Source organism: Carettochelys insculpta, chromosome 6 (assembly GCF_033958435.1).
Source record: "Carettochelys insculpta isolate YL-2023 chromosome 6, ASM3395843v1, whole genome shotgun sequence".
Taxonomy (NCBI): Eukaryota; Metazoa; Chordata; order Testudines; family Carettochelyidae; genus Carettochelys; species Carettochelys insculpta.
Genome location: NC_134142.1, coordinates 82217983 through 82232759, shown reverse-complemented (window position 1 = coordinate 82232759; position 14777 = coordinate 82217983). Strand labels below are relative to the sequence as shown.

Sequence of the window (14777 nt, the reverse complement as noted above, 5' to 3'; positions counted from 1 at the left end):
GTTGAAATCAAAGGGAATTTTGCCACCAACTTCGGTGGGGTCAAGATTTCACTCTAATGTCTCTTAAAAAAAAAAAAAAAAAAGTGTTACTTTTATTGGATTCAGGTAACACTTGACCTATGTAAATCATCCATATGGAGCTAATCATGAGACAGATATTCCAAAATTGTCTTAATGCCCATGACAGGACACATTTTTCTTTATTTGTGATCCTCTTGATGGATCCTCTGAATTGTTTATACTTTCTGTTTCACTGTATATGTGACTGGTGATTTTTATTTAAAAGTACCACAATTAAGCATGGGTAAAGGGCTAAATACGATCCTGAATCAAGTGAGTTGTCCTAGAGCTGTCAAAAAGTTGTCTTTAGGTTTAATTTCCTGAAATGGATTTTTGTCTTGTGTTTGTTTTGTTAATGTTATGGTAGGGTCTAGAAGTCGTGAACCCCACTGTGCTAGGCATTGTATAAACAGAACAAAAAGACCATCCTTGTTCCAAAGAGGTTATTTTTGCTCTGCCCAGATGAATGATATGTCAGTCAACTGTAGATTTATTGGTTTTATCTGAAAATAAGTTGAGAGTAACACATAACTCTCTTCTTCTCTCTGTACACCCCAACATATGCTCTGTGGGATAGAGGTATCTGTGTTCTGTACACTACCTAATATGTCCTGAACCAAGCTCTTTAGACTTTCTCAGCCCTTTCTTACAGAATAGAGCTAGTGCCCATAACAGAGTGAGAGCAGTTTCTACAAGAAATCCCTGATGGCGAAATTCCATTGCTTGTTCAAAACATTTTCACTGGCTCTTTACCGCTTCTTAAAGGTCTCCTCTTGACCTCAAAATATCAGGTAACCATTTGGAAGAGCTCAAAGAGCTGACAAGCTAGATTAAACCAGTTGGTACAGAAATCTGCCGTAAAGTGCTATGAAATCCAGAAAACAGTGATAATCTTCCCATTGGAGGGTCCTTCTCAATAAACATCACATACAAACAAGCTGGAGAACATAACAATATAAAGATAAAATAGCATGGATTCCCCCAGCCCAAAAACTTGAAACAAAATGCAGTCAGAACCAACTAGTTCACCTTCTTTTGATGCCAAACCACAATTGTCAAGTGACCTTGATACCAAACTGAAAATTATCCCAGCTTTGCTCAAAACTCAGCCCTGGAGTCACCCACAGAGTTCTCAAACCTTTGGACAAACGTGAGCTGAGCTCCAAGCTTGTACCAGAGCCCCATACCCATCAGAAACAACAGTATCTGGACATATCCCAGGGAAGCTGATCAGGCATCATATGACCCAACACCAATAACAAAAGCAACAAGATGTGAAAGGGTGTGAATTATTTTTTTTTAAATCCGTTGACCCAGCTCAGACTGTGGAAGCATTTTTCAGTTGCTCTTAGAAAGCATCATATTACAGACAACAATTTAAAAACCTTGAGGCTGGCAGGATAGTTTCATTCTGAAGAGTCCTTATTGGAACTCCACCTAGTAACTGCCATTTTAAAAGCCCTTGAACAGGTTTCATATATTAAGTGAAGTATAACAAGCCTTGCTGTATTTGCAGCTGCTATTTCAACGGCTGTGGAAATATCAGAAACTAATTACTGTTAAGCCTTGCCTTGATTACACAGCCATAAAGGTGCTTTCAGTTGGGCTGCTTTACATAATACTACCTCCAAGTAGTCTTGAATAAGGCTGCTGCTTAAATCGTTGTGTTTTAGGGCCTGATCAATCCTATGCTAAATTCAATAGACTTCTGTTGACTTCACTGGGAGCTGGACTAGCTTCTTAACGTCTTTGGCAAATTATATTTTTATTTATATGGCCATAACAACAAGGTCTGGCCAGGAAGAGATGTGTGAGGGACGCAACGTAACCCATACAAGAAGAAAAAAATTATACACAAAAAATGGTGCTGTTGATGACTTGTGGCAGTTTAGTAATGAAAGTTGCTTTGGGTTATTATTTTAGAGGGGGAGAATACCCAGGCTATTCATGTCAGCTGTAGTTCTATTTGTAGATTGGAAGTAAAAAGAGACTTTTCAGGAACTAATTAATTTAAATGAATTTCATATTCTGCTTATTTAGTTAGCTTTAATCAAAATCACTATAACCATCAATAGAAATATATCAAGCCAATTCTAAATTCATTAACAGGTCCTGCAAATTCAATAAGAACAATTTGCATAAAAAATCCACAATATTATTTTGTCTGCAAACCTCAAAACACTTTAACATTAAAATTTATAGCACTATTCTAACCTTAATAAACATAATTAGCCCCATTTTATAGATAAGGAAACTGAGGCACAGAAAAGCAGTATAAGTTCGAAGTTGGTCAGTCAGCAGCAGAGCCATTATAAACAATTCCTTTCTCACCACTTAGAAAATGCTCCTTTTCCCCCTTTACAAAGTCATGGTACAGAAGTAAGGTGAGTAAGCTGTTCACAATCTGATCCATTCATGGTAAAAGCACGTGGCAGCATCACAAGTCAGCATCACCAGCAGCATCTTCATTACAGAGTCAGGTTTATACAGTATTCTCCTGTCTCTGAGAAGTGAAATGAAGCAGCTGGCTGAGTTTTTGCTTTTTTGGCAAATTAATGCTGTTTCAGAAAATTATTCCATTTCTTGGTGGGACTGTTTACTCTGTTTCTGATACTTGCAGTCAGAATAGCATGTTGCAGTGCAGATGGCTCTATCCAGCACTGAAACCATGTTTGACACTTGTAGATTGTCAAATTTGGCTCCCAGTTACACGAGTCCAACCCCAATATATTAATTGTGGCCACAGATCAGTCCAGAGCTCAGTCCCCCATTTGGGGCTGACTGCAATTCCTGACTTTTTTGTGAAGTGATATGAAATATAGAAGCAGCACCAAAATTAGCACAAGTAAAGTAGGCTGCAAACAAACTGGGGCAAATAGTGCATTCTGTCCACCAAGTGAGTAACTCCTGTTAGTCTGCTGAAAAAGTGTAAGCAAAAGTGCTCTTTCTTGCTGCGGCAGGACCCATTCAGCTCCAAGAAAGCAGGCAGTGCCTGTGCAGTAATGAGTAAAATTACGACCTGTATGAAAGAAGGGTTCGCATGTGCATGTGTGTAATGAGGAGACTCGAGAGTTGCTCATGTTTGTGCCACAGCCCTATGGGCTAACAGCTAGAAGACATTCATGTCCATGGAGTTGCAGTGGTTTACAGGCAAGTGTTAAAATTAGCTTCTGGCCATTTGCTTCCATTGCCCAGGCCACAAAGTATTTCGGATGCTGGGAAGCTTTTTGCTGCTTGGAGGATTGGAGCATGTTACTCTGACCGGTTCAGGAAGCTTGGTGAGCTACGGAGGAAGCACTCTGTAGAGCCCTGTGCAGATAAAAAAGAAAAGTTGTATTCCCACCTGCATCTGTAACTGCAAAAGTGAGTCGTGGATATCTGTACTGACCCCTGCGGATAGAAAGATATCTGCAGAGTTCTAAATACAAAATTGTATCTGCAGCTGCATCCGTATGCAGAGGTGACCAGTGTGGGGATTGCAAGAGGGACATTGGCCATGCTCCTCCCAGGCCCCACCCTTCCTCACCCATGCCCAAACCCCTTCCCTTCTCATGTCCTGCCCTCCCCACTTGCTCTGCCCCTCTCCTGCTGCTTCCACTGCATGCAGGGCAGCTGTCCGTCCGTCCCCCCACCCCCACCCCGAGAATCACAGTCTAGAAGTAGTGCAAGGTAGGAAGCCTTAAGGACTTGATTGCACTCTCATTTCTCGCTTAAGGAACAGGCAAACCTCTCTTCCAGCCAGCGGAAGAATTAGACGGTAAATATTTTGCCCTCTAATACAGTTCTCCTTTTTAGGCAGATCTGATGGACTTTGTCCACTGAATAAATCACATTTATTTCACACTATCCGCAACAACTGCCCAGCTGTAACCTGAAAAGCTGAGCTAATTGGCTTGATTTGTCTGCCCAGCTTAAACCAGTCTGCAAAATCTTGCTATGTAATTAAAACGAAGCAAACAACTTTCCATTGAAATGGTTGAGGGAGATGGGAGGTAAGGGACTGGCAGGAAAAGGATTTGCACCCAAGTGTTTTTTCTACCCTGCCTGTTTTATTGATATAGCTGCCAGTTTCTGTTTCCATCTTCACAGGGTTATGTGCTCCATATGAACCATTTAGCAAATCAGCCCATTTTCCTTGTTGCGCTGCTGAAAATTCAATCCATGTGCCCTAAAATGCCCTTTCATAGGATTAATATAAAAAAAGGATGTGGGTGCACGCTGTATAGGGGTCTGCAGTGTGGTGAGAAAGCACTCCCAGTTTGCATATGTTGCTTCTATTAATTCTTAGAACTTGAGCTTCCTAATTATTCAGATTAGAGTCCATTGGCAGGGTTTTCATCATTAACTAACAGTGATGTACAGTGCAGACACACAGCAGGATAAGCCATTCCCTTATCCTCAGAATGGCCAGGAAGTTCTTGATGCAATCATTGGCTGTGCCACTGAGCAGGATGTGAAGAGGCTGTGTCCTGCTGAATGGAAGAGGGAAGGAGAGCTCAGTTCTGCATAAAATCTCAAATGAAAGTCTCATGACAAAGTAAGAGAGATCTTCCGATGCGGTGCAGGTTAATTGGCAATTATTTGCTTAATGGGGAGGCGCTGGACTGACATGGCAAAAGGTAGCTACAAATTTCAAATCCACACCTAGGACTGGGACAGTAGAGGTATTGCATGTCAGGACTGAAATGCATTAGCTGAGATATGTGGGGACAAAACACGGAAGAGCTTAGAGTGCACAAGATTAAAATTGAGGTAAGATAGCAAAGAATTGTGTGGGCTCTCAGGTTATACACAGCAAGGAATTCAGCAGGTCTGAAGTATCAGAGAGGTAGCCGTGTTAGTCCACAAAAACAATGTGACATTGCATCTGATGAGGTGGGGTCTTTGCCCCTGGAGGCTTATGCTCCAAAATATCTGTTAGTCTATAAGGTGCCACAGGACTTATTGTTGTTTTAGCAGGCCTGAACCGGCTGTAATGGTGGCATTTCAGAGGGACAGTCGTGTTAGTCTGTTTCTGCAAAATCATCGAGGAGTCTTGTGACACCTTAAAAACTAACCAATTAATTTATTCTTCTTTTGCTGTGCCTCAGAACTGCTTGTTGTTATTGGTGGAGTTGTATGATGGATCTGAGAGTGGAGTTATGGGAGATTTTATGGGCCAGTGTTTCAAAATGAGCTTCCAACCAACCTCATGTGCCTCCCCATCATGCAGTAAATGCCACTTGCCTCCTCCACGCTGGGTGATCTTTTTGTTACTTTGTGTTGAGGTTTTGTTTTGAGATTTTACACAGAATTGCTCTGTCCCTCCCTCTCCCAGGGAGCAGGACACAGCCTCTTCGTATCCAGCTCCCATGGCCAACTATTCACACATGGGAAAAAAAATATGAACTTGCGCATTCAGAATTGCCTGTCGCAGATGCTCAAATGAGATGGGCCGGTTTTCAGAGGTGCTGAGAGTCTTCCGTTCCCATTCACCTCAGCTGAACTTGGTGATGATGCTAAGCAACCCTAAAAATGGGGTCATTGCATCCAACAATCTGATTACAGTTCTGTCAGTTCAGCCTGTGGATATACAACCACATTTTTGCATACCCAGCCAAATAAACAAAAGACCCACAACAGAAAGTATCAGTGCGTGGGTCAACTGACTTAGCCCTGCAACACAAGCCCAAGCACATCGGGTTAGATGCTCAGGCAAGAGCCCAAGCACTGAAACCCAGCAAGAAGGGAGGACTTTGAAGCCCAGATGTCTACACTGCTATTTTTGGCCCTACCATGCCAAAAACCTGACATCTGCCACTCGCTGCTATGCTTTTTATTTTTCTTTTTTCTTTACTGTACACCCGCCATGAGCAAAATCAGTCCCGGGGGCTGGATCCAGCCTGCCACGCGTTGGCCCGCAGAGCATGCACACTTAACAGCCAGGAGCATGTTTTCGTCTGTGCCTCCTCACTTCATAAGTCTCCAGCCAAGATGCAACTAGGATTCTCCCGCTAGCTGTGCAGAGCGAGGAGGGAGAAGGGTCGGGCTGAAGTCAGGGTGTTCCCCTGCACCTGTACCCTGTCTCTGCAGAGCAGGGATTGGGAAGAAGGAGACACACAGCGGAGCTGCTGCAGTCAGAAACATGGATGGTGACTCAGGGGTGCAGAGTGGGGATGGGGTAAACAACAGAACAGCACAGGTTTTCCTTAGAGAGCCAGAGGATGGCTTCATGAACACACACAATCTGTGTCACACAGTCTGTCTCTCACACGCGAAGGGCTTGTCTCCACTTGCCCCCAACATCGAAGGCGGCATGGTAATCAGGGCGACGGGAGATTACTAATGAAGAGCTGCAGTGAATATGCAGCACTTCATTAGGCTAATTCTCCCCTGCAGCAACTTCAAAGTGTCAAACTTCCAAGTGCTGGCATGCCGGGAGTAAAAGCACTTCAAAGTGCCCATGGCTACATGCCTGCCGGCACTTCAGAGTTTGACACTTTGAAGTTTCCATGGGGAGAATTAGCCTGATGAAGTGCTGCATGTTCACCACAGCACTTCATTAGTAATCTCCCATCACCCTGATTACAATGCCCCCTTCTAAATTGGGAGCAAGTGTAGGTCCAGCCCAAGTGTTTCTCTTTCATACACACACTTTTTTATCTCTTTCTATAGCCCCCAGCCCTTCTGCCCAAGACCCTGCCCTTTCCAGAGGGGGTGGGGGACAGAGCCAGCCTGCACCTAGTACCAAAATTCGTGGAGTGGCCCCTCTATGAAAATTGTTGCCCACCCCGGTATATACCTATCTTTAAAGATTTCTTTAGACTCTCCAAAGCTTTTATTGTAACATTGCAATAATTTTACAAACTCTTTGTTTGCAGCCTGTGAATGCTGGAAACAGTCTGCATTTGCTCCCCAGAGCCCAGCGGCTCTGCCTCTGCCAATCAACAGCACTAATTGGTTCCAAAGATCTGGCTAAGCACAGGGGCTGAGTGAGCAGCATGCGTTGCATTTCCCACTCACCACTACAAACAGAAGATGATGTTTTCAATATTTTCCATCCATCCCAGGAGGGGGCACTATTCCCTCACCCCTGCGATTTCACTTGTAACAGGCCTGTTCTCCCTCCTCCCCAGGTGTGCTGTCTCTGCCTGCCTACTTCAGCCCCTACAACGATGGCTCGGTAAGCAGTGATGGAAGGGCTGATGCTTATGCCCAGCTGGAGCTCCGAACTTTGGAACAGTCTCTCTTGGCGACTTGCGTTGGAAGCATCTCAGAACTCAGTGAGTTTCAGCTGTAACCAATCATTTGTTTAAACAAACTGTGAGGCCTATTGCTATTGAAGTCAACGTCAGTTTTGTCATTGGCTTCACCATGGGCCACACTGGTTCCTTGTTACGTAAAATTTTATTGTTTCAGGATGCTGTTTGCTGAAATCAGATTATTCCATTAGGACGTGGGTTTGGGTTGTTGGGTTTTTTGGTTTGGTTGGTTGGTTGGTTGGTTGATTTTGGTTTTTTGCGGGTTTTTTGTCATTGTTTTTGTTTTTGCTTAGTTTATACATACTGTGATGGGGTGCAATTACAAAAGTCCCCTTCAGATTCTTCCCCAGTGTGCTGATCGTGCCACTGACACCCACTTCCTGGCTCTCTGGGGCTCCCCTCCTCTCTATCCTGCTGGACCAGGGATCTTCCCCAGAAAAGTCACAGTAAGCACTCCCCTGCACAGCCATGTTGACACTGAACCATTTCAGCTCTGGGAGGATGCAGTTTTAGAGCACAGCACTCAGGAAACCAACACCAAATAAATCCATCTCTCTAGGTCTAAATATTTTGCACAAACAAAGCTCATAAGTTCACCCTCCTTATCAGTGAAAGAGAGATCTGCACAGTGGTTGCTTCCCCCAGGTAACAATTATTTGTACTAGGCCTGATTAGAATCGTAAGTATTTTATTACATATAAAAAGTAGGATTTAAGTGATTGCAAGTGAAAAAGGATAGATCAAAGTAAGTTCTTAACTTATAATGAAATGAAAGTGCTTGTCTAGTCCTGACTTCACTAAGAAACTTCTAACATGCAAAGTCTTACCCTAAATAGCTGTTCTCACTTACATTAGAAGCTTCAAATCATAGGTGTTCTTTTACTGATTGGGGTCAATAGCCTTTCAGAGTTCATCAAGTATCTGCAGGGATCAGCAACCTGTGGCTCGGGAGCCACATGCAGCTCTTTAAGGAGCCATTTGTGGCTCTGAGCACTGCTGCCACTGACTCCACTTGCAGCTCTGAGGCTGCCACCACTTAAACAGAATTGAGTGTTTTTGTTGAAGCGTCGGCAGCCTCAGGAGCCACTGAGCAGTCATCCGTGGCAGGGGAGAAGCCATTGGGGCAGGGAGCTGTTCCACATGGGGGAAGCCAGCCTGCAGGAGAGCTGGGGGACGGGGGGGATAGAGAGGGCCAAGCCTGTCCTTGTCAAAGCTGCACAGCCACACAGAGAAGGAGGCATCATGGGGGAGCAGCGGCATCATGGAGAGCTCCTTGGCTGAGGCAAGGTATATCCTCGGGATGGGGCAGCAGGTTTGGGACTGAAGGGGTTGAACCTGGGGATGGAGGGAGGGTTTGCAGGATGTGGGGTAAAGTTTGGGGATAGAGGGTGGATTTGTGGGCTGAGGCGGGTAAAGAGTGGAGATGGAGGTAACTTAATTTTCTAACTGGTACAAATCATTGTGTGTGAGCTGTTGTTAAAATAGGGGTGACAAAAAGTACAGTCTGATGTTATTTATTAGGACTGTCTCTAGAAGTGTTGATTTGGTAACTGATTTTTTTTTTGCTTCTCACTTGTGTGGCCTCCAATTAATTTCTCTATGGGTCAGCAGCCCCTGACCCAAAAAGGTTTTCCCCACGCCTGCTATAAAGAGACTTACTTGTCATATTTCTAGCTTCACATAACATGCACCAAAATAGAATGTACAGATTCAGCAGATTGTAAATTAAAATTGTTAGATTACACAAGGTATTTTGTCCAAAGGCCTGATTTATCCATCTTTATATTCATAAGACAATTTTCATAAAGTGTAGTGGTGGGGACTGTCACACATACAATGTCCTGCTTCTAGCATTTAATTCTGTCTTAGTAACTTCAAGGCCAGTGAAAGACCGATCAGTTGATCTAGCTAACTAGCTATCTGCTTTAAATGACTTCCATAAGCCTAATGTTGGAGCACGAGATTAATAGCACCTAGTAAAATAGCCACAAGTTCAACCTTCTAATTGTCATGCACTAAAGGTTGAATCTCTCCAGTCTCGCACTCTCTGGTCAGGCAACATCTGTAATCTGGCGTGATTTTAGTTACCCAGATGTCCACTTGTCCTGGGTGTGGCCAAGTTTCCCATGGGCCCCTAAAGTCTATTTACAGCCACCAGTCCTGGCTCTCAGTGTTCTTTGCTGTTATTTAACTCTAATGTACCCCTAAGGGTCTCCTGAAAGCCCAGTAAGCAGTGGAAGTGTTGGTAATGCTGCTACACAATATTGATCTCCCACAGTTCGGCAAATTCTCTGATTCAGCATCAGTCAGGTCCTGAGGGTGCTAGATTAGAGAGGTTTAACCTGTAGTAATGTTTGAGTGTCAGACACTTCAGAGGAAAGCTTCTTAGTTTTGGTTTTTAATTGAAAATCCCAGATTTTTGGTTTAAGCTACTTGACAGTGCCCCTTTAAAATCAAGCAAAATTATTTGTGTTTTCCTGGCAAAATTTCTGCTGGCACCATTGATCCAGTCTCCATCACATGAATGCTAATGAATATCAGGGGCCGGCCAGGCCCAGAGCTTGTGGTTTCACCATTTATTTTGTGACTTGCCTCAGTTTGAGGTTTTGCAAATTCTTTTAACACACCTCTATTTATGCTGGAACACAAGGGAGCATTTGTACCACCGGCCCATGATTGAATGTGGCTTCCTCTCCCTCTTTCCTAGTCCCTGCCTTGGCTAGCTTAGTCATTACAAGTGAATGAATCTCCTGATATAGCCAGTCACCTACGGATTTTAAAATATGGCTTAGAGGTTGCCAGGGAAGTGGAGAGAGAGATGTTATTCTTTGCCTAAAATTTAAATTCCAGATGCATTTCTTTTTTGGTCATGTGAGAATCTGAGGTAGCACCAATGCTAGAAGCTGCATAGGACTCTTGTAAGAATGTTTGGATCTTAAGGGAAGATTCAGGAGCTACAGGAATGGAAAAGCAGAGACTAGGATCTTTTTCCTCTCTGGAGTCTGCTTGTAAAATGAATTTACTATGCAACGAATGAGTGGCACAGACTCATGTTGCAAAGTGAGGTTTAACACCCCATTGATCTGACTCAGTAATAATTGCATAATGCTCAGGCATACAGTAGCCGTGTGTTTTCCCCAGCCTATGTAACATCAATCCCTAAAGCATTCAGCTGGAAGCATTTTAGTAAACTTGGTCTTTGTGCTGTGAGACCTAGGTGGATTCGCATCATCCTAAAAGCTGCACTGGAAGTCAGGGGCAGTAAGAGGGGGATGAATTCACATGAACTCATGTCTCCATCTCAAGCCCAGCTTGATGTTGGTGGCTGTTTCAATTCCACCCTTTCCCAGTATTGTGCCCATAGAACACAATGGAGGAACGTTTCCTGTGAGGATTTTAGCATATTGTAAAACATAAAGCAACAGAAGAGTCCCAGGAAAAAAATTGATCCTGTGCAGCTTACAGTATTCTATAGTACGAGGTCAGACTATTGCTACAGGAATACCACTACTGCCAATTGTAGCATTTAAAGCCTTTATTGTTGGGATACTGCGGTGTTTGTAACATGAGGTGTGGTATATTTACAGCAAGTGTCAGCTCAAGAATGTGTGGGATTTGTATAGCCAAAGGCTCTCTGTGAAGGAGCTAACCCACAACAGCTCTGTGGGTCTTTGGGAAATTTGCAGCCTTAGAGATTTCTTCCTGTTCTGCAGGGGAAGGGTTAGTATCTTCTTTGTAGCTGCTGTGAACATAGGCTTTTCTCCACCCAGCTGCATGGTGGGGGTCGGGGAGTCTGGCCATGTATTGACACCAAAAGGTTAACAACGGTTCAGAATCCCTGAAGACTGAACAGCACGAAGGGCACTGGTTTGCTTTCTGCAAGGGCTGAACCTTTTGAGGATCAGGGAGAGCCTTTCATCAAGGTCTATGAAAATCAGTGACAACAATATAAGGACTGGCCCTTTAATAAGGAAGATGACTCTTGTTACTCCTTGGAAGTAGTCTGCAGCTAGAGAACAATGAGGAGGACAAGAGAAGGAGTCACCAAGAAGAAGGGACTTTCAGCTAGGACAGAGTCTTTCCCTTTCGTAAGATACCTGGGCAGACAGTTGAGAACTTGGGGGCTTGTTAGGTTCAATCAGATGGCTCCAGTGTAGGGAAGTGATCGCCTATGTGATACAACCTGTAGAGGAGAGGGAAACCCAAAACAAGCAACCAACATGGCTGCTGCCTCTCTCCTCTTGCCTCAATTGTTTTCCCAACCCAGTGCTGACTTAGGGATGATAGCCCATAGGTAGGGCTTCACCAGAAAAGATTAAAAAGAAACAGCATTAAAATAGCAAAGCTGTTACACTGATCCCCTGACGACAGACAAGTTTAGCAATTCAGTTTAATTCCGCTATTGTCTGTCTAATAGCTGGGAAGTTTAAACAAAATTAAATTTCCATTGCAGTAAACTGTAAAATGACAGCTCTAGGGCCTGCCTGTTGGCTTAGTGGGTAAATAATAATTACACACAAAGAAGGCTTCTCTTGGTTGCCAGTGAATTTATTTATCTGAGAAAATAAACATATGGGTCTGGATGAACATTCAGAAATGCTTTTCCTGCCCCTTTTTGTGCAGGTGATTTGGTATCACGAGCGATGCACCACATGCAATGTTTGAATACTCTCCGCCCCAGCATGAGCCCTGTCCGGCAAACCAGGCAACAGCAGCCCATCACCTGGTCTCCTGATGCCCTCCATACCCTCTACTACTTCCTACGCTGTCCTCAGATGGAGTCCATGGAGAACCCCAACCTGGATCCACCAAGGATGACTCTGAACAATGAAAGGTAGGGAAGTGACCTAGTTAAGGAACCGTTAGCAGTAAGGAAGTCAGGCCAACAAGGCATACCTCTGCAGAATCGCTTAGGTCTTATGCGCAATGCAGTTGGTTTTGCAGGATGCAATCTATCAGGCATCAGTTATTCCTGCTGCCCAGCCAGCATGTGTCATTAGCCTTGCCAAACTGACAAAGTGTTGGATTTGGAGCTGGGAAGTAAGCTGCTTTCTCAGACAGTCTTTTCCAAGCAAGACACAGGCTGTGTATTGCCAGCAAGGCTTGTCTAGGGACATTGCCAGGAGTTCATGTAGCTGCCTAAAGCAGTAAAGCCCTTACCAAAGAAAGCGTTAACTTTCAGTACCACTGATTAATGATTGCCCTCATGCTTGGGAATAGGAGGGTTGATTGCAGTGGAGCGCCTGGGAGGGTTTTATAACACTCTTTTGGGGGCTTATTTCAGTTGTTGCTACGTGCCTAGTACACGGGAAACTTACACAAGAAGCCAATACGCAAATAAAAACACAAAGGGCCACCCTTAATCATGCCAAGCAGAACCTGACTCTGCAAGTAGTCTCATTACTAGAGCTGTCTGGAAGTTTTCCAATGGAATATTTTTTTCAATTGGAAAGGTTGATTTGTCTAAATGGAAACGTTCTGTGGCCGTGCATTGATTTTTTTCTATTGAATTCTGACAGAAGCCAGGCAGGTTTCTGACACAACCCTGCCTGGAAGCCAGGTTTCAACACCTGCCCTGTGTTCCTGCTGTCTCACACACCCACCTCCTCAGCAGCCAATCTGGCTGACTTCTCGGGCTCCCAGTGTTCCTGGTTCCCAGGATCTCTGGTTTTGGGGCAACTCACCACATGGACTGCCCCAGAAATGGGCCTTCTAGTCTTCTGGTTCTTCAGCAAATCAAAACTTTGATGTTCACAAGTAATGTTGAAATGCCATTTTTGTTCCATTTTGGAATGATAACAAGATGACCTGTGGCACCTTATAGATGAACAGATATTTTGGAGCATAAGCTTTTGTGGGCAAAGACCCACTTCGTCAGATGCATTTTTGCGGGTGTTTGCGGGACTTTGCCCATGAAAGCTTATGCTCCAAAATATCTGTTCATCTGTAAGGTGCCACAGGACTACTTCTTGTTTTTGAAGACACAAACTAACTTGGCTACCTCTCTGATATTTGGAATAACAGTAATTATTATTTTAAATTTCTAAATGTCCCATACCATGGCAATTCCAGCTTCTGGCCAGCTGTATTCAAGACAAGTTTATGTGCCTTCTGCTGTGTGGTTCCTTGTCAGCCTGGCAGAAAGTTAAGTACACAGCATCTCCCTTTGCCCCTTTGGAGAGCAGTCTCCAGTTGGGAAACACCCCAAGGCTTGCATGGTGTTAGGTCCCCCCAGCCTCTCAAGGCAACCACATTGTTAAAAGGAAAACACTGCTCACTTGTCAGGCACAGGGGCAGGGGAAATGGATGATACCTGCTGTGGTTTTATTAATACTGTGGCCCCTTATTATGACACCAATGCCCTCTGCAGGCTCCCAAGAGGCAGCAAATGACCAAAGTCAGTTCTCCAGTGGAAGTGGAATATGATATACTCTAAGTGTCATTTGCACGTATATGCCAGTCCTGGGATGAGATGGTCAAACTGCATGCAGGACAATCCCTTCTTTTACGCATCTCAGCCCAACCAGTGATTGGTTCCCAGTAAGCGACTCTGTTTGGAAAATAAATCCTTATTCTCCAAGTCCAAGGCAAGTTCTCCAGCTGCTCAGACAGCTCCCTTTCTCTCCCAGGCTGCTCCTGTATCCAACCTTGCATAATCTAAAACTAACAATCCCACAGGCACAGCTTCCCAAGAGTTACATGTCTGCCTCTCCAAAACCAGCTTGCCAACTAAGAACCTGGGAGATGGTGTGTAACAGCGCCATCTACTGAAGCGCACTGCAACAACATAATAAAACATTTTAGTCTACAGGTTGGACCTGCATGGTCTGGTATAGAGACACACACATCTCATAGAACTGGAAGGGACCTCGGGAGGTCATCAAGTTCAGTCCCCTGCCCTATTGGCAGGACCAAGCACCATCCCCCCCCACTTTTTTTTTTCTTAAATCTATTTGCCCCAGATCCCTACATGGCCAGGACCTAACAGGTCCTGAGTGACAGAATTCTGAGTGACAGAATTTGCTGGACCAGGGGAGGTCCAGGGCCTTTGTCCCAGGCAGCCCCAGCCTCCTTTTCCCTGGGGATTCCAGGCTTCCCAGGGCTGTCGCAGGACTCCAGCAAGCGGAGTCTGTGGCCCTACCCCTGCACTCCTGCAGCGGCTGTGACCCCAGCCCCAGAGTGCTATGGGGAGCTCTGGTGAGGGGTCTCGCCCCAGGCCTGTGTTCTAGCAAGGGGTGTGTGCCCCCCTTCCACATACGCCCATGCTGTGGCAGGGCCAGCAGGGATTTTTAGCTTGGCCTGGGTCAGGCTGCCAGCCACTGCTTTCGCCCCAGCCCCTGCCCTGCTGATTCAGGTTTGGCCTCAGCCCTGGTAATCTCTGGTCCTGCAATATCTGTGGTCCTCCTGGACTCATGAGTGTTGCCGGGCAAGAGAGTACTAGATTTAAGAGGTTGACCCTGTACTGCCATTCTGAAA

At 44.8% G+C, this 14777-nt stretch overlaps 1 protein-coding gene across 1 annotated transcript in view; it reads left to right on the top strand.

Annotated features, from left to right (window-relative positions):
- Nucleotides 1–14777, top strand: part of ABTB2 (ankyrin repeat and BTB domain containing 2) — a 199593-nt gene that overhangs the window by 128122 nt on the left and 56694 nt on the right. Inside the window, exons 2-3 of the mRNA XM_074998935.1 lie at nt 7176–7322; nt 11925–12135. Of these exons, the coding sequence (XP_074855036.1) occupies nt 7176–7322; nt 11925–12135 (358 nt within the window). The remainder of the gene's footprint in view (nt 1–7175; nt 7323–11924; nt 12136–14777) is intronic.